General features: G+C 42.6%; 1 protein-coding gene across 1 annotated transcript in view; it reads left to right on the forward strand.

Annotated features, from left to right (window-relative positions):
- RRAS2 (RAS related 2) overlaps positions 1–19,989 on the forward strand; it is a 33,186-nt gene extending 13,197 nt beyond the window's left edge. Inside the window, exons 2-6 of the mRNA XM_032189022.1 lie at positions 7,539–7,626; positions 8,353–8,455; positions 10,800–10,908; positions 17,942–18,060; positions 18,530–19,989. Of these exons, the coding sequence (XP_032044913.1) occupies positions 7,539–7,626; positions 8,353–8,455; positions 10,800–10,908; positions 17,942–18,060; positions 18,530–18,617 (507 nt within the window). The 3' untranslated portion in view covers positions 18,618–19,989. The remainder of the gene's footprint in view (positions 1–7,538; positions 7,627–8,352; positions 8,456–10,799; positions 10,909–17,941; positions 18,061–18,529) is intronic.
- Positions 19,990–20,316: the final 327 nt, after the last annotated feature.

The following is a 20,316-nucleotide window of genomic DNA, read 5'->3' on the forward strand; positions in this document are numbered from 1 at the left end:
CTGGTGCCTGGGGCTCGTGCCGAGGCCCTCAGCCTCACCCGGTATGGCTTGCAGGCTGTGTCGGTGGTGGTGTGAAGAAATTTAGGGAACTGCCTTGTTAAACACCTGCCTTCCGTGTGTTATCCTTATGGTAGCTTCTTAGCACGATCTTCTTGTCTGTAGCTCGCCACCTGCAAGCTGTTCAGGAGTTGGGGGGGAAAGCTAGTAATTATTAGCCTTGCTAATGAAAATAGATGGCTAAATAACACAGCTGCCATTTCAGCCTTCTTGGCACTTCTGGTTATGGCACTTTCAAAACTTACAGATTACAGTAATTGTCTGCAGTCTGTGAAATGAGTCTAGACAGCCTACTCTCAGGCCAAAAGGTTGGAGTTAAATAAATACATGATTTGGGCGGCACATAAAGCTAACAGAACAGTGCTCGTCTGACACAATAATTCTTATTAGATTTAAGTACTATTTTATAGCCTTTTTCCTAAATAATTAGCTTCTAATGATCAGCCAGTAAGTCTTGGAAAAAATAAAATACTCCAGACTTTGCTAATGAAGCTGAATGTTTTTAGGTTGGATGTTGTCCAAGCTGGTGCTCATAAACTCTATGGGATTTACTGTGGTAATAGGAAAAAAGGAATGACTGGGTGGAGACTCATTGCTGTCTGTGACTGCAGCGGCCTCATAGCGTACAGCAGGTATGTCACTGGCCCTGAAAGTCATCTTCACTTTTAATTCAATATATATTGATGATTCTGGACCTTTTTTTTTTTTTTTTTTCTTAACTTGTTAATGCAGTTCAGTTATACGGTGAAATACCGTCCTATGGATGTTTAATCCTAATTTGAATCAGTCTAGAGGACTGTAGGTTCTGGTTTTAATGGGCTAGTTTACCCGGCTGTATCTCCATGTTAAAGCAATTTCTTTAAGAGGAGAACCCATCGGGCTCTCTGCCTGCCTGCTTCTAAAGACAAAAGCAGCTGGCGTTGTAGAGAGCTGAGATGTGGTAGGAAAGGTAGGAGAAGGCTTTTACTACCTAAAGCAGATTGTTACTTACTGCTTTCAGAATAAGACAGGTATGAACTTCAGAAGGTTTTCTACCTTAGCTTGTTGCAGAGTCCCAGGGCTCAAATGTTTTTCAGGTACTTTGAAGAAAGGAAAATCTGAAGTAGGAGTTAATGTTACTAAAATGCACTAGACTTGTTGAAGTGGGTCTGTTTTACATGCTCTTTTGGGCTAGAAAAAGTTCTTACTGTGTTAAAGTAATAATATGAGTCTCAATGTCCATGGTGTAAGCTAGGCAATCTGAGAAGTCCAGATCACAAGCAATTTGTTTGCAGCTTGAATATATTTTAAAGGCTCTGATTTGATGTGAATACTCTCCTCAAGGGTTTATTTTTACCATGGAGTCAAGTTTTTTCAGTCTGCGTTCAAGTAGATTTCAGTACTTTCCTCGGAGTTGTGAAGTGCCTTCTTTCTTCAGACTGTAAATGCCCTAAACGTGGTTTATCACCTCTAATCTGAAGGCCCTTGCTGGTTTAGGTTCAAGATCCTGAAGTGACGAGCTATTTTAATCAGGTGTTTTACCCTGTTACTGTACCTAAACTTATAAATCAAAACCTCTTGCTACGCAGTGCTGTAATTTGAGGTGCTCTGATGATGTCATGTACACGATAAAAGTACATTCCCGTAATTTTACTTGCCCCCCACCCCCAGGGGGATTTTTTTGAGTAACGTTACTTTCTTTTTACTTAGAGCTGTAGTCCTGTTACCTGGTTATACACGTGTCCTAAAGGCAGACGTGTAAGTATAAAAAGATGTCAGGCTTCTCGAGGTAGAAACTGAGGTTCTCCCGAAGTGTGCTACTACGCTGAAAACTGCCCAAACCTGATGAAATTTTATGGCTGAAGAGATAGTACTGAATATTTTAGATGTGATTTGAATTGCAAGTGGTTCTTGCACATATTTGCTGTGAAGCAAAAATGAAATGAAATGAAATCAGGACTCGTCTATCCTGGCAGGGTAGAGCACGTTTTATGATCAGGCGTGTTTAGGCTTGAGAAACTGCAAAGCCTTCTTCAAAGAAGGTTGCTGGTGCTTACTGGCATTAAAAGGCATTAATTCGGGGCTTTGCAAAGAAGTCTTAAAGGACAGTGAAAGTGAACTTTTCTCTGACCTTGAGTGATGAGAACTGTATCGAAAGTCAGTAGTTGGAGTGCAGAGTGTAAGGTATGCGTTGCTTACAGCAGCTCTGTTCAGTATGAACGCGATAAATCAGAGGCCACCGAGCTGCCAGTGCTGAGTTGGGCACCCCCGTGGGTAGCTGTAAACCAGCAACGGGAAAAATGTAAGCATGGCTCAGGGCTGTTTGAGTTAAAATCTGAAAGCTGTTTTAAGTTTTTAAGGAAGATAGTTTTTCAAAAGGTGTTTAAACGCATTTCTGCTCGTAACTGAGGCAAATGATGTTCCTTTCCGCGAGAAAATGTGCGTATTGGAAAAAAACACCCAAAGTAACAAAACCCAACCACCATTACTGATGTTCTGCATGTGTAACTGCTGTCCCCTCTGTCCATAATTCAGGTGTGGAGGCTGCGTTAACACTTCACGATGGTTATCCTGACAGCTTATGTAAGCCAGGCAGGAAGTGAGCAGAAAGGCACGTAACCCTTCCCAGCAAAGGAGCTGCAAGATTTATTCCTGAAGCCTCTATGATAGGAGCGTGCACTCAAAACTTGTCATTTCTTTTTTTTTTCCAGAAACTTTTAATTATCTGTTCAGCAGATAAGTCACTCCTTGGCTCTAGGTTCAAGGAGAAGAGAAGGGAGATCTCTTTCCTGGGCTGCTGCAGCCCAAGCAGGGTAGGAGAAGGAAAAGCTGCTTCCTTACAAGTAGCAATTAGAAGGACAAATTAACGGGTGCTGGAATATCTAAAGCACTGGTAGATGTTCCTGTTCAGAGCACGGAAATCGGTTTCATTTCAGCCTTTCATCTTCCTGAGCTCCTCTCTTCTGTCTGTCCTGCACAAACAGGCTCCAGAACCATCGTGGCTCCTAAATCCTGCCGTGAGCCAGCCCTGCTGAGCTGTGGATACAAACGTGGAACTTCTTAGTGTACAGCTAGCTAGAAAAATACATCACAAGTGAGTACGTTTATGGGTGTGAAGTTCACGAGTTCACTTAGGGAATCCAAGACCTGACAGGTGCATAGCCGGGATTCAGATACATCTGCATTCAGCTTCAAACCAAGACAGTTTATCCTGTGTCCCTTTGCACCCCCTGGCCTACCTTTTGCTTCCCAATGCCTGCGGGGGGAAGAAAAGTTGGTTTTGTTTTTGGGTACTTCAGGTAGGAGCTGCTGCAGTTCTCTTTACAGGAAAGAGCTGTAGTATGTGTGGCTGTGTGCATTAAGTACCTCCATGTACTGCGCACAAATTACTTTTTCTCTGAAGTGCTTGTTCAGCGATTGCTGCATCTGGAGGAGCAGGGAGCAGAGAGAGGGAGAGATGTAAGAATACGTGGCTGTGTAGTAGGGCTAACTTGTGCTTTTAGTGTTTCCAAACAAAGCACAAGCTTGTGACAATCCTCGTGTGCTGTGTGTATATTTAATATATATCTCTTCAGGGGAAGACTTAGTTATACGTAACCAAGTCAGATGTTTATGGTTGTATTCCCACCGTATCTTCTTCAACATTTAAGATTTGCTCCTCTGTGAAGTCCACGTTGTGGGATAGTCTCCTGGATGTGCTCTCGGACAATTCTGGATAACGTCAGAACATTGCATTCTCTGGGGCTTGAGTAAGCATGAGCTTAATCATACGTAAATACCCGTGTTTTATGTACATGTAATTCTCGTTCTTCAGGAGCAGATAAAAAGAACTTCTCATCTTGATAACAGCAGCCTTGTTGTTCCTGCCAGATGCTGGGAAGGGGCAATGGGAATCGAGGAGGGTGCTCGGCTTGTAGTCCCCTGCAAAGCGTGGCTCTGTGCACGGCTCGTGGCATCCTTCTTTCACTGTAACTTTCTCCAGTCCTGTTGTTGTTCTGTTTTCACTGTTAGTGAAATTATCAAGGGTTTCACATCACGTGGTAATTACGGTTATTGCAGTGACAAATGGCATCTGCCTCCCTGGGTGGCCATAACAGCGCTGGCAGCAGACACCAGGACAGCGGGACAGAGTGAGGGAAGCATCCCTGATTGCTTTGAAGCACACAGACGATGTTTTAATGTCTCTTATTATTTTTTTTTTCAGAAGAAAGGAACAGGTGCTGTTAATCTCTCTAGAAGTAAAAGTGCCTCGTAGGGATTTGTGTGAGTATGGGATGACTGGAGAAGGACACACCTGTCCTTCTGCAGCATGATCTGGTGTTTTGGTAGCTGTCTGCTGCCTGCTCTGGCTTTGATGTAATCCCAGACTTTGTTCCACATTCTCCGCCATCTGCAGCACCGCAGAAAACCTCGAGCACTTCGGTTTAAAAACAATGCTGGGTTGGCACGAGTAATTCCTGCAGTGTCCTGGTCTCTATGCAGGGGCAGTCCCTGTCCTGGCCCTGCTGCATGGCATGGTTCTGGCGGGGCTGAGTGCTAAAAAATCGGGGGTGTTATTTAAACCCAGAGGCGGTCTGTAACTTCAGCTGGAGGGTGGAAACCCTTCTATTTCCTTGCCTTCACTGGGCTGAAACCAAAAATCTGAACACGTGGAAAAAATTTAAATAAGCAGCTAGCAGCTCTTTGAAACATTAAGCGTATATTTAGTAAATACAACTGGAGATTATAGGCAGGGCGAGGATAAATATGTGTCTTGGCACGTGGCGCCCCTGTCACCCCGTCGTGGTGCTGTGCTTTTTCAGCTCGTGTGCTTTCAGGTGGCTTTTCAGCTTGGAGACTATTCTTGGCCTAATGAAGAATAATTCGAAAAAGCTGCACCAAAAATGTGACGCTTCCCTGTGGCTTGCGTAAGATGTCTTCACCCTGCTAATTGCTGTTATTAATGGATGGAGAGGGAGTCCTGGGACTGTGAGGGAGCCCAGCTAATGGAGGAAGTCCCCTCTGTGCATTACAGGCAGCGTAACGAGCGGGGGAGATGATTTAAAAAAAAATAAAAAAAAAATTTCACACATTCTCCTTGCCAAAAGAGTGACTGAAAACAATGCTTTGGAGTTACTCTGACCTGAAGTGGAGGCAAACGGTGAGACCGGTGGTCGGGATGATGGTAACGCTGGAATTTCAGAGCCCTGCAGGTAGGGGAGGTCAGGAAATGGTGCTCGAAATGCAGTCGGTGAGGCCACGTGTGTGCCTAAAGGGGTGCTGGCGGTGGGCTGCGAGAGATGCAGCTCTTGCAGGAATGACTCTTGGGCTTGCAGCCTTGGCAGGTTTTCTCATCTCTGGACTTGATTGCCTCAGCAGTCTTCGAAAGAGGAAACCTAGAAAACTCGTTGCATAATATTTGGGGTAAATTGAATGGCTGATGAGCCTACTGGGCTTGGCTTCTTGCTTCCCTTCTAGGAAGTGGGTGGAAAAGTGCCTTGATTTCATTAGCGATTAAGGGAGTGGTGTAACAGTAGAGCATGTTGGAGTTGCTATCTTCACAGAAGTTTCCTCTAATGATTTCCTGCAGGCAGTGGCCAGCTGCCGTGGAGCCAGCTGAATGACACTGAGCTCCTCCAGTTCATCACTGCAAGCTCGGTGACATTTGGGAGACATCTGAGAGCGGTGTCCCCGTAGGGTGACCCGTGGGGAGTGGCTCTGTGTGCTTTGTACCAGCTGGCATCACGACGCCTGCTGTAGCTCACGGGCATTTTGCAGCTGCTTCGAAGCCTTCAGGCTGCTCCGTACCTGCTCCATCCCACTCCTGTGAAGCAGGCACCAGAAAGCTGGCCCAGCTCTCCAGACACCGCCACGGACAGCAGCGCTGTGCTGAGCATCTGCACGCTCTGCTCATCTGCCTGCGCTCAGCACCAGCGTAAGATCAGCTCTCTGTCACAGGGCAGCGTTTGGAGGTGGAGGTGCAGCCCCTGGGGATATTTCGGGGTTGCTGTGTCATCCCCTAATTCTTTAAACGCCGCCTGGATGGCAGCAGGAAGGCCTGGCTCTGCTCAGATTGATACCTGCTGTATCTGCTACGTCTAATTTTCATAAATCAATCCTGACTGAATAAGGCCTGTGAGCTGTGGTTAATGCTCCCCGTGGCAAATAGTCCCAGTGCAATTTGGGAAGACTCCTTCAAAACCAGCAGCTATTTCAGGCACATTAGCTTTGTCTACTGCCTGGAGGTAAACCACAACACTAATTGCCTCGCAAACCTCTCCTAGAGTGGCTGTGACAGCAGATTTGGCAGCGGATCTCCACGGGAGGGAAGAAATTGCTCATATGAGGCTTGTTAAATGGGGGGAGCTCTGGCGTGTGCTCAATCTGAGTTTGAGATGCAGCCGATGCTGGGTTGGGACAATTCCCTCCCTCTTCTGAGGGAGGAAAGTGCTCCGTGCACGTGTACCGTGTCCGATGCTCTCACTTTGTGGTTTTCATTTAAAAAAAAAAAAAAAAAAAAAAGGTGGAGGATTAGGGGAGAAGGGGAGGGTGCAGAAATGCTCTGGATATTGCAGAGCTTGCTGCTGTTCTTGGACCTTGCAGGGATAATAAGGAAAATAGGAAGAATCCCTCTGAGATGATGACAATTTTCTGACTTCTGGTGACGAATATTGCACTTGTTGGCTATGAACGTGGTGCTTCAGGTGCTCTACTAATACCCATTCAGGAGAGTGAAATAAGCTGATTGCATACTCTCCCTTTTATTTAAAAATACAGCTTTTTCATTTTTTTTTCTGTTTCCTTAATGAAACATTGGACTTCTTTTCCTTGTGATCTTCCTTTTAAAGTCAGATTTTGTAAATAACTTGATTTACACGTTGGTATGGTCACATAAATGATTTTTTTCTTCTTTCACAGTTTGTTAAAGATCACAGAGGACTTGAGACAACTCATAGTTTATGAATAGGTTCGTTCATTAAAAAGCCAGGTTTTAAGCTTCTGGATAAAACTAAGTCCTGGATATAGGTGAAAGAAAAGATGAGAATGATTTTGCCCTTCTAGAAATAATTATAAATCTGCTGCAGAATTCTAGGAATTGCTGGGAAAATCCTACTGCTGCTTAGGAATTACTCAAGGGGGGAAGGGAAGCAAATCCTGGAAACGTGTGAGAAGTGCTGAAGACATCTACGCCCTGCCAGATGTTCAGAGAGACTTAGCAGTTCCTGGAGGCCTAAAAAGCCACTAGAAACTTCTTAGCTTCTAGTAATTCCTGCTGGGAAACTCAAGGGATTACTAGAAGCTAGAAATCCTGGAGGAATGCAGTAAATTCAGTAACTCTGCTAGTAATTTCTGTGACTTGGGAGCATCTGCGAGGGATAGAAATGCTGCTGTCTTTGAGTAAAGTGACAACCCGTTGTACGTGGATATCAACCTGCTCATCTTCACTAAGCCATGGAGCGTCTTACTTGGTGGGTGTCCCAGAGGTGCTTGTCTTACACGTGCTTTTTTTTTTTTTCCTGCAGTCCTATTTTGTTACGGATTATGACCCAACGATCGAAGACTCCTACACCAAACAATGTGTGATAGACGAACGAGCTGCGCGCTTGGACAGTGAGTAGCCAAACAAAACCAAACACAGAGCAGCTGCAGCTGTCAGTGCCCGTGTTCACATCTGTATGCGTAAATGTAACGTGGCTGAACTGTGCAGCACGTGGTTTTATGCCAGGTTGTGGCTGATAAAAGCTATCTCTGTTTTATTAATGTGATACCCAGAATTAGAGATACTGATGTGCGTAAGTGCCTCTTTTATAGTAGATTGGACGTTTTTTTAAGGATTATTCTCAAAGTTTTAGTACCCATAAATGCTAGGAGAATTGACAGAACTCCAGTCAGTCACCTGGGTGATGTGGTGGAATGAAACCTGCATCAATGGGTTGTCATGTGCTGCCTCTCCAATTTGGTTGTTTTGCTATAAAAGTTTCAGTTCCCCCTAGTCAATGATTTCTTTAAGGACAAAACAACACCACTCCCAACACCCTTCCCCTGCAGCCTCTCTGTACGTTTTACAGCTTCATCAGCTGGTCCCAAACTCGCAAAAGTTTGCCAGACTGTTTCGCAGTTTGCTTCATAGATCTGGAATTGCTCAATCAGTCCAAGGATGCATTAGGAATCTTAGCAGAAATCCAGTAGAATATTTAAAAAGTGATTTCTGCTCAGCTACCAATACATAGGATAGGCTTTCACAACTTTCACAATCTCCTATTAGGAAGGATTTTTATTCTCAGTCTGTATTCAAAGAACATGAACTGTAGTAACTAATATTTTGCTTATATTCAGTTCTGGATACAGCAGGACAAGAAGAATTTGGAGCCATGCGTGAACAGTACATGAGGACAGGGGAGGGTTTTCTGCTTGTTTTCTCAGTCACTGACAGAGGAAGGTAAGCCTGATGTAAGAAAGCTGATGTAAGAAAATCTATCTGTGTAGTAACTAATCTGAAATTGCTACTCATCCTTTATTGAAATAACCTCTAACAGAATGCATTCACTTACATTCTGCAATGTGATATGTCTTCAGCACTGACAAAAACCTGTTTGAAACAGATCATATAAATGAAAGTATTTGCATCTTACAGTAGGTGACTTGAAAACAAAAACAAGAATAACAAAAAAAAGCCAAATCTGTTCAGGCACTTCATTATAGTCCCGAATACTAGTTTCCTGTAGGTGACAGATTTAAAGGGTTGCTCGCTATTATGTATGGGTTCTTTTTTAATAATAATAATAATAAAAAAAAAAAGCTATCCACTTGCTGTGTGTTTGTCAGCATCCTGTGGCTGGCTGTGGATTTCTGAGCACATGTGCCCAGTTCAGGCTGTCTCTCTCACTCTTCTGCAGGCAGATCTTGCTCTGCCTCTTCGCATGAATTGCTTGGAACCTGCATAACTCATTTATTTATGGCAGAGTTCAGATGAAACGTGCATTTTTGGAAGCTCAGACAACTCGGTGAGGTAGATCCTGATTATTTTAAGAGTAGGAAAATGCCATGTGTGTACCGAAAGTCCCTTAATATTTTGGCTATGGTCTTCCCCTGTTGAACTTACCAGGTTTGTAGAGATGAAGAAGAGCTCAGGGAGCTCTCTTTCTACTTGCTTTGGGTTGTAAAGAAGAGAAATAAAATGAGGGGGGACAGAAATCTTTGCAGTATCTTTTCCTTACAGATTCAATCTGTCATTTCTGTTCTTACAATATCTGTCTATATTGAGAATTAAAATAAATATTCTACTGAGCATATGCATGTTCAATTGGATCTGTACCTTACACTTAAGAATGCTGCTAGAGGTACAACTTTGTCTTGACGTACTGTCAAAAGAGACTTTACACTTCTGTTAGAGGTCTGTGCCTATGCTTTTTAGGACACATGGAGCACTTATGTTAACATAAATATTTTTGTAACAGAGGACTGTGCATTTTAAAAGTCGTCACGTGAACTCTTGCTTTTCTGAAAAACTTAATTTTTTCTTAAGCAGATCTTGATGTGTTAATCCTGCGTATCACTTCCCCTCTGAAATCCTTAAGAGTGCTGATGAGCAGGGTTTTCAGTTCTGTTCTGTTATCCGTACAATTCAAGGCTTGCCTTGCCTGTCCATGAAGTATGTGTCTTCCAAGGGTATCTGTCTTGTGTGGTGGAAGGATTCTGAACCCAGAAGTCTGGATGAAGAAGTTGGTCGCTTGCAACTCTTCTCCTCCAGTTGCTGCAGACATCTGAGCAGAGTATTAAAAATGCATATGGAAATGGAGGTCCAAGTATGCCTCCTGGCATTCCTTCTTTCTAATTCAAATTCTTTCTAATTCAAATTTCTTCTGATGGTTCTTTCATAAGGATGAGCTGTGTTGGCATTATCATGTCTATGTAATTTTTGATGAAATTTTCTTACTGATGATCATCTTGCTGTTAAAGTTTAGTTTACAAATGTGAGTGTAAATGACTTCATGCTATATGTCCGGACTTAAGTATAGTGATTGGGATGTCTCTGATCTAAAGGCAATGCAGTTGTCTACCAGGATCTGTGCTGGAGCTCCACATGCACTGACATAGCTTTAATGCTGCTTACTGAAAGTAGTGCATTTTTTTCTCTCCAAAAATCATTGTCTAGGCCAGAATTAGCTTCTTTGATATACTGCTTTTGGGGAGGATTTTTGTCCTGCTCACCCTCTAGCGCTGCTGAAATATTTCTTAATGCCTAAACAGCATCACTACCTGGTATAATTTGGGAACTGGAAAGCTTTCTGCTCATTTATCCCAGCTGTTTTTCTCGAAGACACAATTTTCCCACTTCCACCAAAATTCCTAGAAGTAGCTGTGGAGGTTGCTACCTGGAACTTTGATCACCAGTGTCTCCAGACTGTAGCTTCAATATTCTAGGTAGAATTGAACTCCAAAGTCAATGTTTATAAAGTGGACTGTGGTTGCTTGGTTCTACTCAACTAATTGGCATCCTGGTCCCTCTAGAATTAAACAGAACGAGGGTTTTACTTACCTTGCTGTCCAAACTGAGTGCAGTCCAGTGCTAGCTTGGGTCAGGACTTCTTTAGTTTGAGTATTGAATGATTCTCTAATCAGTCATGCTATGACAGTGAACTCATTGATAGAGTGCCTGCAGCTGTCTGTGCTTGTGTGGCATGGCAGGGCAAGTCCAAATAGGTGATTCATTGTTCCTGAACTTCTACAGAACTTGAGAATCTGTGAATTAGTACACTGATGCTCTGCTTTTCTTTTTACAGTTTTGAAGAAATCTATAAGTTTCAGCGACAAATTCTTAGAGTGAAAGATCGTGATGAGTTTCCTATGATTCTAGTTGGTAATAAAGCAGATCTGGACCACCAAAGACAGGTAACTAATTTATTGCTAGCTACTGTTTGCTTTCTTATAGAAACATCACAGTTTTCCTCCCAAAAATAGGGGGAACAAGAAACAAATGAAAAAATCATGTATTAGCTAATTGCAACACACAAAAAAAAAAACAACAACGCTCAGGGGCTGTGCTTGAAGAATCTCAGAAGTATGATGGCATTCTACACGGAGCAGATCTTCACTCTGACTCACTTGGGTGATGTTGAGACCAAATCTATTCACATACCGAGGGTGAGAGCTATCTGTCATGACTCAAGCACGAATGTGTAATTTTTCCTTTCTGTTACTCACTGTGGCGCGCTGTGCCAAGCAGAGTGCATTCCAGCACTAGCTCTGATGATCCTGACAATTCCTTGCTTTTACTGCTCGCTGCTGTTATGTATGAATGAGTAGCCATTTGTCTTTTTCCATTTAACCACTTACCTTCTGCACAGCTAACTTAACAGCTTTCGAAGCTGGAAGTACAGCAACGCAGTGTCTTCTTTGTTCATGTACCTTAATGCTAAAATTTTGGAAGCAGTAGATTTTATGCTCACCCCTAGTTGGAAGATGGCTTGAAATATTTTAGAATGATTTAAAGAAGGAGCCTGTGTGTGTTTTCCATGTTTACTGTATTGATTTTCATTAATCAAATTGGTGGTTCAAACTAGAATGGGACTAGTAGTACTACACCAGCAGGAGAGAAGCAGGTGTCAAATTTGTGGTGTTCTTCAACATCTTTCATAATTCTAGTGATTTTCATGAGATAGTGAGATGACTTTTAAAGTTTTACTGGCAAACATGAAAGTAGCCTGAAAGTAAACCAAATTCTACCAGAAGTGCTGTAATTATTTTGAGATTAACAAAGAGAAGTCATCCTTATATGATAAGATATTCTCAGATTTATTTACCTGACTTAGTATCTGTCCACAATTGCTTACGTAAATACTGCTCTTGGCTAAACAAAATCTTGTCATATGTCAAGAACCAGTGGTTGGAACATGAAAAAAAAAATCTAGTACAAAGAACATTTTAGTACAAAATAGTTGCTGTCAAATGTGCTCCCTTGACTGTTGCATCCTCTTTACCCAGAACATGAGCAGGAAGGTCATTACAAAACTAAAACCTGTGCTGAAAGATGCGGTCTCGAAAGTTGATGAGCCTTGCGGGTCCCTTCCAACCTGGGATATTCTGCTCTAAGAGAGCTGTTCGCAGAAGTCCCTCAGGGGCTCATCAGAAGTTACTTGATGTGTTCCCACGTGCACAGAGCTATCTGGCCTGTCCCCGAGACAAAAGTGAGATGTGTTTGCACATCATACCCCCATCAAAATTCCCAGGTTTAACCTCGCAGGTCCGGGAACGTGATGTATTTTAATGCACACGTCGCCATGAAAACCATGGAGGTAAAACCAAGCTGTTCCGCAGACTTTTAGCAGCTGAAGGACAAACATCTGAATGCTTTGAGAGGGAAATAACATCTCTGTCAAACCCAATTCTCAGAGGATTCCTACAGATGTAAATGGTAATCCTACAGATCTATTCCTAGAAATACTTGGGGTCCTTGTTCTGTCTCCTTCACCCTCCTAATGTTATTATGCAGGCTGTAAGTTACCTGTTTCCCTGCTCAAAGAAGAGGTGCCCTTCGTTTTTCTCCTGCTAGTTCCTCCATACTCAGTTCCTAGTTTCTTTTTCAGATCGTGATAGGCTGATAAAAGTGTAAGCTTAAAGCAGCTGCTTCCAAAACTAAGCAAAGTTGCTTAACATCTGAACGCAAATAAAAGCACGTGTCCCCAGAAGCTTTTTGTTGTTGTTTTGGCTTGTTTAATTGATTACTTTTACTGGCAAGCATAACTTCTGGTACTGCCACGTGCATAATTTGTGCTAATTGGTGGGTTTGTCACTTCCACACTAGGGCAGGGCTCAAACAGCCTTGGTTCAGCTGGAGGTTTGCAGAAGTTAAGTTCTAGGTTTGCTGAAGCAGGTGTCTTTAACTCTTCCCTGCCCCTTCCCCATCACATGGAGGGGGCTCAGTGGCTCTTAAGTCAGTCTAAAGGAATGGCTTTGGGATGCTGAGCTGACACAAGAGCTCCCCAGGAGGGAGAGGCCTCCCGCCCCTCTTGACTTCACGTTTGCACTCTTCCCCGTGCTGGCTCTAGCACTCATCTGAAGCACTCGGTGAGCTGAATCATCTCTCAAGGCAGGGAGAAAAACAGGCGGGCTGGAGTGGTTCAGCTCCATGTGCGAGTTAAGTCCGCTCCTGGAGAGGCAGAGTGAGCGCCAGAGCTCGAAGCATGGTTAGGGGTGGGACCGCGGCCCTGAGCAGAGCAGGGAGGAGCCGGGGTGGGGGCAAGACAGCGAGACCTCGCCTTTTGGCAGCAGCCAGCAGTGAGATGTTATCGGCTGGATGCTCAGCAGCAGCCAGAGCTCGCGCTGCAGGCATCCATGCAGGGCTGGCTCAGCTGGCTGACCTGGCTGCAGACGAGTCCTGCCGCTGTCTTCCCAAGTATGGGAAGCTTCAGGCAGGGTTGGGCCCTCCCTGGCTGCAAGGGAGCTCCGGGGAGGAAGGCAGAGCTCTGCCTCACCCAGCCCAGAGCCCTGTGCTAGCGGGGTGTCTCGGGGCTGGGACCTGTGGGCAGACACGCAGTGCTGCTCCTCTGTGCTTTGTGTTCTGCTGTTGTGTCAGGCTTCTCTCCCATCGTGTCAGCCAGCCCCCTTTGTCATGAGGCAGTCCTGCAAAATGTCATCCTGCTCTTTTAAACTCGTGCAATTCGAAAGGTATGTTTTTCACCTTCAGAATTGAGCACTTTTCGGAAATCCAGGAGGCTGGATATAAGGTTTTAGAACACAACTGCTTGTATTATACATCCTCCTAAAGACAGGAGGCAAACCAGTGAACTAATAGCAAACACACACTGTGAGAACATGAAACTAAGTTAAAGCGTATGTTTTGATCAGCAATCGAATAGAACTAACACAGATCTTCCTGGATCCTGAAAGAGTTAAACATATGGAAGTGGTTTGGGGGTCTCAAGGGTCCAACCACACCTTTATGCAGGTAACTGCAATTTGTAGTTGAGCATAGTGTAGAGTGCTGCCATGATAGCATAAATCTGTAAGTAAATAATGTGTAACTGGTAGTCCTGGTGCAATGGCAGATGTTTCCCAGGAAATACGGGAGCTGCCTGGCACTGCAGAAGTGCCCAGCCTGTAGTATGACCTTCATGAAATGGCAGCCTAAAGTAGTGGTGGTTGTAATACCTACAGGTCGACTTGTGTGGTTTTGCAAGAAAAGAGAGGAAATGGAAGTTTGAAATAGCAATTCACTACGGTAATAATTGATAAAGATAAATGGAGAAGATAAATCGATAAAAGATAAATGGAACTAAGCAGACTTGATGTAATTGTCTCCCGTGTAGCATGGGAGGCAAAGTCCTGAATGCATTAGGCTGGCGAAGAGCAGTCTCTTTCTGAAATGGGTTGATTCTGTACAACTCGGACAATTGTGGATGTTTCTACACTAAGGCAATTCCGCAGAGCACCTGATATTTTAGTAACAACCCCTACTAGCAGGGGCGCAGGCTTGTCAGTGCACGATAGGTATGATATTTTGCAGGTAACCGCTGGCTTAAGTTGGATCACGTCAGATCATTCCCCAGATGGCAGGCGTTCAAGGAAAATCCAAGTTGCAACAGGAAAGGGCTTGAATTTCATTAAACGATAGCTTTTCCTTTTGCTTTACTACTGAACGAATGCAGTGACCTAGTGCTGAGACCATCTGCGTTGCTAGATACCTTCAAAGCAAGGTTTTTAAGGAGAGGTCAGCTCCTCGGGGCTTCTCTTTATGCCTAGGCAGTTGAAATCAGAATTTGGGCAAAATTGTGCATGGATAGCAGCCCAGGCATATGCTGCCTGCTATCAGCCAGAGGTGGCAGCACCGATAGGTGACAAAGCTGCCCTTCAGGAATGATGGGGCTCTGCCATCGCTCTCCCTCCGTGCAAGTGTAGAGGCAAAACATGCGTGCAAAGTTTAACTGAAAATGAGTCTATGAAGCAGCAGAGCGCTGTAGCATTTCTCTAGGTGCAGGAAAGTATAGAAAGTTCGGAAATGAATGTATTTCTGCCACTTCTCAGATAAAAGAGTGAAGGAAGGCAGTCTGAGGTGTTCGCAGGATTCTTCTGCAGATACTCAAATGGAAACTTCTTCAGAAGGGAGCCTGTTACTTAGGGAGCTGGGGAATAAGTTTTTCCATGCTTGACTTGCTCACTTACATCCATTGTAAACAGTGTTTAATTTGAGACACTTTTACCAAATACTGAACAGTGTGAAAGAACAATATATGAAAACAAATGGTAACATGCTCTAAAACAAGGGATGAGCATTGCGAGTGATGCCCATTCATAGCCACCCTTCATTTTACCAAAACTAAGATTTTCAAAGCAGAACCAACACGTACAGTTCATCAGAAACTCTGCGGCTCCATCAAAATAAGTGTTCTTTGAAGAAGAAATGTGTTACTTTTATTTTGCTGTAATTTTTATAATTTTATTCTTAATAAGCTTTCCTATCATCCTTACTGAGACTTGTCATGACACACGGGGTTGTCGTACATGCTTGGGGAGCACGTCATGATGTAACTTTGTGTTTTTGTTTCCTAGTATTTCTGTTTGTCCTTCCGACAGTCCCCTCAGCTTTGAAAACGGAACTGCTCTGCTGTGGCTTCGAATTTACTGCTTGAGCACTGCAAATGCTTCCGTAGTGTGTCCAAAACCAAGGGGGTTTTGTTGCTTTTTGTTGTTGTTGTTTTTAAACTGACTTTGCGGTCGCTGGCGTTGACCGCAAGCTACTTCAGGAAATACTGGTAAAATGAGACAAAATGATAGATTATTTTGGAATTGAGCAATTGAGATTATTACAGATAATCTGGCAAAAGCAGTAAGGGCTCTAAGGTTATATCTGTTTGTTTGTTTGTTTTTTAATGCAGAATATTGTGGAAGTGTAGCTTAACTTTATTACAGGTAGCTCCCTACAGAACAAATGTAGCTGTATCTCTAACATGCTTTAGATGCAATCATGAAGAAAATAATGATCAGGTACCTGTAAAGGCTGCATAGAGTTTATCCTCGCTCTTATGCTGGCTTTCCCAGTTACTTATTTTCATTAAACTTTAATCTCTTACTTTCTGGGGCTGCAGTAGCTATGCAGGGATGAAGGAAAATAAAGGGGGCTGGTTTTGCAACTGCTACCAATATTATTGATAGTTTAGCTTATTTTTGTCTGGTGAACGAGGCAGAGAGGCGTAAAAGGTTCAGAAAATCCTCATACAAACTCTGTGGGATTGTGCCGTGGCACTAACCTGCCATCTGTGGACGTTTCTTAAATGCAGCCTTTGTAAGCTTTGGAACAAGGACACTTCAACATTTGGGGCTGGGGAGGGAAGATGGAAGTGGGGTGATGGTAGCTACCGGAGCAGAAAACTTGACTATCATTCAGTTTTCAGACAGTAATGGAGAAATGAAGGATCCCAGTCATTCTCACTTTGTGCCCGGCTATTAAAAACGCAGCTCCAGTAAGTTATCTTGGTTGTGTAGTGTTTCTTTTTTTTTTTTTCTGACTTCAGCAGATGGTGATAACACTGAAAAAAACGTAAGCGTGTTTGAGATCAGCGGCTGCATCCTGAGTTACCCCAGCTGTAAAGGTGCTGCGGGGGCTCCTTGCAGGGGGTGTAGTGGGAGCAGCTCTCAGTTCAGCAGCAAGTGAATAAATGCAGTACAAGTGGGGCTGCTGGTGACAGAGGAGCCAAGGGTGTTGAGATGCTGTGCAGGAAGGCTCTCAGACCGTGTGTGTAGCTGTAGGAAAGTATTTTGTAAGTTAAAAAGTAAAACTTCAGCTTAAAACTTCTACATCTTGCAGTGCGCTGAGTGCTTGCAGTGATGTTTTTCTATTTCCATGTCTGTGTAGTTTCTTAATCTCCGTGTGCATCTGACTGCCTTTTCAAAAACAAACTAAAAATAAACCCTTAGGTTTTTTTGTTCTCGCGCTATCAGTCCCGTACGTGCTGGTTTAACATTTTTCTGTGAAAGCAGTGTAATCTTTGACATTTCTGCCACTAGCCGCTGTCTTGGCAAGATCTGTTTGTACTTCCTTTTATCACTCAGAGCTGCCCTTTCCTCCCTGTGCTGGGGGTAAGCTTCCTGTTGAAGTCTTTTTCATGTTTTGCACTGCTTAAGGTGGCCTTCTGTCATCTGACCTCCCTGCTTTCGGCTCATCCAAAAACATGTAGCCAACTCCTTTGGTTTTGCCCTGTGACCAGCTTATTCCTCCTTCCTGTATTGGAAGCTTCCTGCCTGCTGCTTCATCGATTTAAGTTTTATTCCAGCTCTTTATGGTGCTCATTATTTTCTCTTAATCACCGTTTTTATCATTTGCCCCAAGGAGACAGGGGGTAAGACAGTGTCTCATTAGTATTTAAGTGGGGAGACTTCGCAGTGTTTTTTTTCCACATCTCTGGCGATTTAGGCTACGTTGAAAATTGTCTGTCTTAACATTTCGCTATGTCATACATGTATTTCTTGCGATTTTAATAAAGATTCAGAAGCTAAACATCACTTCTTGTTTTAAAAGAAGTAATCTTTATTCTCTCTAGCTTTAGCTGGGCGAGGAAGAGAGTGAATTTAGCAACAGAATTCAGAGTGCTCTTAGTAATCCATCAGATTGTGACTCAGGCACTTGCTTTGAGGAACTGCTGTCTGCTTAGGAGGAGAACTCTGGTCTTGTTATTGCAGAAATGAGGTGAATGGCAGGCAGCTGCAGCGGAGGAAATCCCCATGCCTAACAACCAACCAATTTGTGTGTTGTAGCACGTGGGTTTGTTTTCCAGTTGTATCACGTAGACAGTGCAGAAAAAAACAGTTTAGGGTCAAATAAGCATTATTGTTGGAGGGGAGCAGATCCCTAGGTTAATGGTGTTGGCAGTGTCTTCTGATACAAATGTGCCTGCACGACACGTAGCTTAATGATTGATTTCCCTTACAGGTGACACAGGAGGAAGGCCAGCAGCTAGCACGACAACTTAAAGTAACGTACATGGAAGCCTCAGCAAAAATCCGATTGAATGTAGACCAAGCTTTTCATGAACTTGTCAGAGTTATAAGGTACGGTAACTGAAATCCAAATAGTTGCTGCCCCTGTCTTAATATGGATAGCTCCAGCAAATATATTGAAATGCAGTGGGAGATCACTGAAAAAATCCTGCCTGCTGTTATCAGTCGACTTCAACTAATGCTCTGTTCTAAAATTTTCTTGTGTGTTGGCAAAAAGGCTCACATGAATGGTACATGGATTCGAAACGGAACTTCTTCACCTTACTATTTCAGACTTTATTGATTACGCAGTAGGCCAAACAGATAAAAATAAATTTGAATATTGGCCCCCTGTAAAAAGAGGGGTTTCTTAAATAAATAAATAAAGGCAAAATCAAAATACCATCACTCATTTTATAAGAAGTTTGAGCATCAAAAGTAAGTCCTTCCTCTATAAACATGTAAAAACAGTAAATTCAAATACAGTATTTATTTTAGTGAAAACGAGTCTATGAATTTAACTTGAAATATCTGTTTCCAGGAAATTTCAAGAACAAGAGTGCCCTCCTTCACCAGAGCCAACACGGAAAGAGAAAGACAAGAAAGGCTGCCATTGTGTTATTTTCTGAGAATCCCAAGAACCAAGCTATCAACTGCCAGATTATTATTTTTTTTCTTTCCATCATTTTACATCACTTCTGGTATTGGTCTAGCCTTATATGTGCATGTCCTAAAAGTGGTCACCAGAATAGCCTTAGTCCAAGAAGCTGGCAGAATAGTTCTTGAAGAAGACTCAGTCATCTTGGGGCAGACTTCAAAGCAAAACACTAAGGCTGCTTCTTTAATACCACAGTTCCCTCTTCTCTCTTAAGAGCTTGCACCTTGTGGAGTTTTATTCGCAAAGGAGATGAAACAAAACCGTGTAGGACAAGGTGTTGAAGTCATGCATAAGTTGTCTCTTGTGAATTAATTTATTTTTACTTCTGACGTTTCATTAGCTATTACAAAGACCTATATTGAAGCATAGAGAATACCTTTAAAAAAAAGGGGTGGATTGGCTTTTTTGCCCTCAGCTAAATTATACTTGAGTATTCAGCTAGCCTTAAGAAACCTACACTGAATTTCATTGTCAGCAAAAATTTTCATCTCTTGTTTATGCTGCAGTTTTATTTCAGTGGCCAAAACAGTCTACTGTATTTATTTTATGAATCCAGAACAGCTAGGGGATGATTACTACTACTATTAGATTATGGCCAAATACCTGAGCTCATTCTGGATTGAGGCATTTCAGCTTAATATGAAATTTCACATCATTGTTTGGAAACAAAAAATAAAAAGTGTCTTCCTTTGTATTTCTGGGTAAGGGATTAAGGAAAACTAAAATTGTAGCTGTTTTTGTTTCATGTGATATAAAAATGAATTTGATCTTTCCATTGTCAGAGATGATTAAATGTTTTTGCTATATACTTTTATACATTATTTTCTTATCAAACTAGTTAACAAGTATTTTTATATGTTTGTAAGCAAATATGCTTTCACAGCATAACTTGTGTATATGTAAAGATGAGTATTTAATTCTCACAGTTCACTTTTAACTGACAAAATGTGGGATTTGCCAAACTGTGGTAAACTTCTCCTTACTCCTCTGGTTATACCCAAGAATGGCCAATTACGTGCCTGCCCAACACACCCGTAGAGTAAAATCTAGTGTTGTGTTTTAATCAATTGCAGTATCCCTTACTAAAGACTGACCATTATGTGAATTATTAAACTGTAAGACTTTTAACTGATTGTTTAGTTAAACTGTGGATGGTTGTTTAATTTTGAGTTCTGTGGATTGTGTTTAAACAATTCAAGAGTATGTTCCCTGATATTGAAATACTGAGTGGTATTGCACAGTTGTCACCTTACTGAATGTGTCCAGCAGTTCTTTGAAACTTGATTATTAAGCAAACCCTTGTATAACTTCAGGTGCTAGAATTAAAGATGATCTAACCGTTATCGGGGGTAAGCATATGGCCTCTTTCTGACTCCTCTAAAACCTGTGGGGTTTTTTGGAGGGTGGGGGGAAGAAGAGGGTGATGGAACTTAGGAGGTAGATGTGCATATCTTTGACTTTCCTTCAAGCTTGAAAGTAAAGTCTACTTAAATCACGGTAGATGGTAAAATGATAGATGATTTAAAATAATATATTTTTGATTTAAAGTATGTAGTCAGGGGGCGACTCAACAATTCCTTTGTGCTTTCAGGCCGTGCCATCAATCTGAAAACGTCTGCTGAGAAACAGTAATTAAACAAGTTAGAGTTATCTTTGCTGCAGCAAAGCTA

This window comes from Aythya fuligula, chromosome 5 (genome assembly GCF_009819795.1).
Source record: "Aythya fuligula isolate bAytFul2 chromosome 5, bAytFul2.pri, whole genome shotgun sequence".
Taxonomy (NCBI): domain Eukaryota; kingdom Metazoa; phylum Chordata; class Aves; order Anseriformes; family Anatidae; genus Aythya; species Aythya fuligula.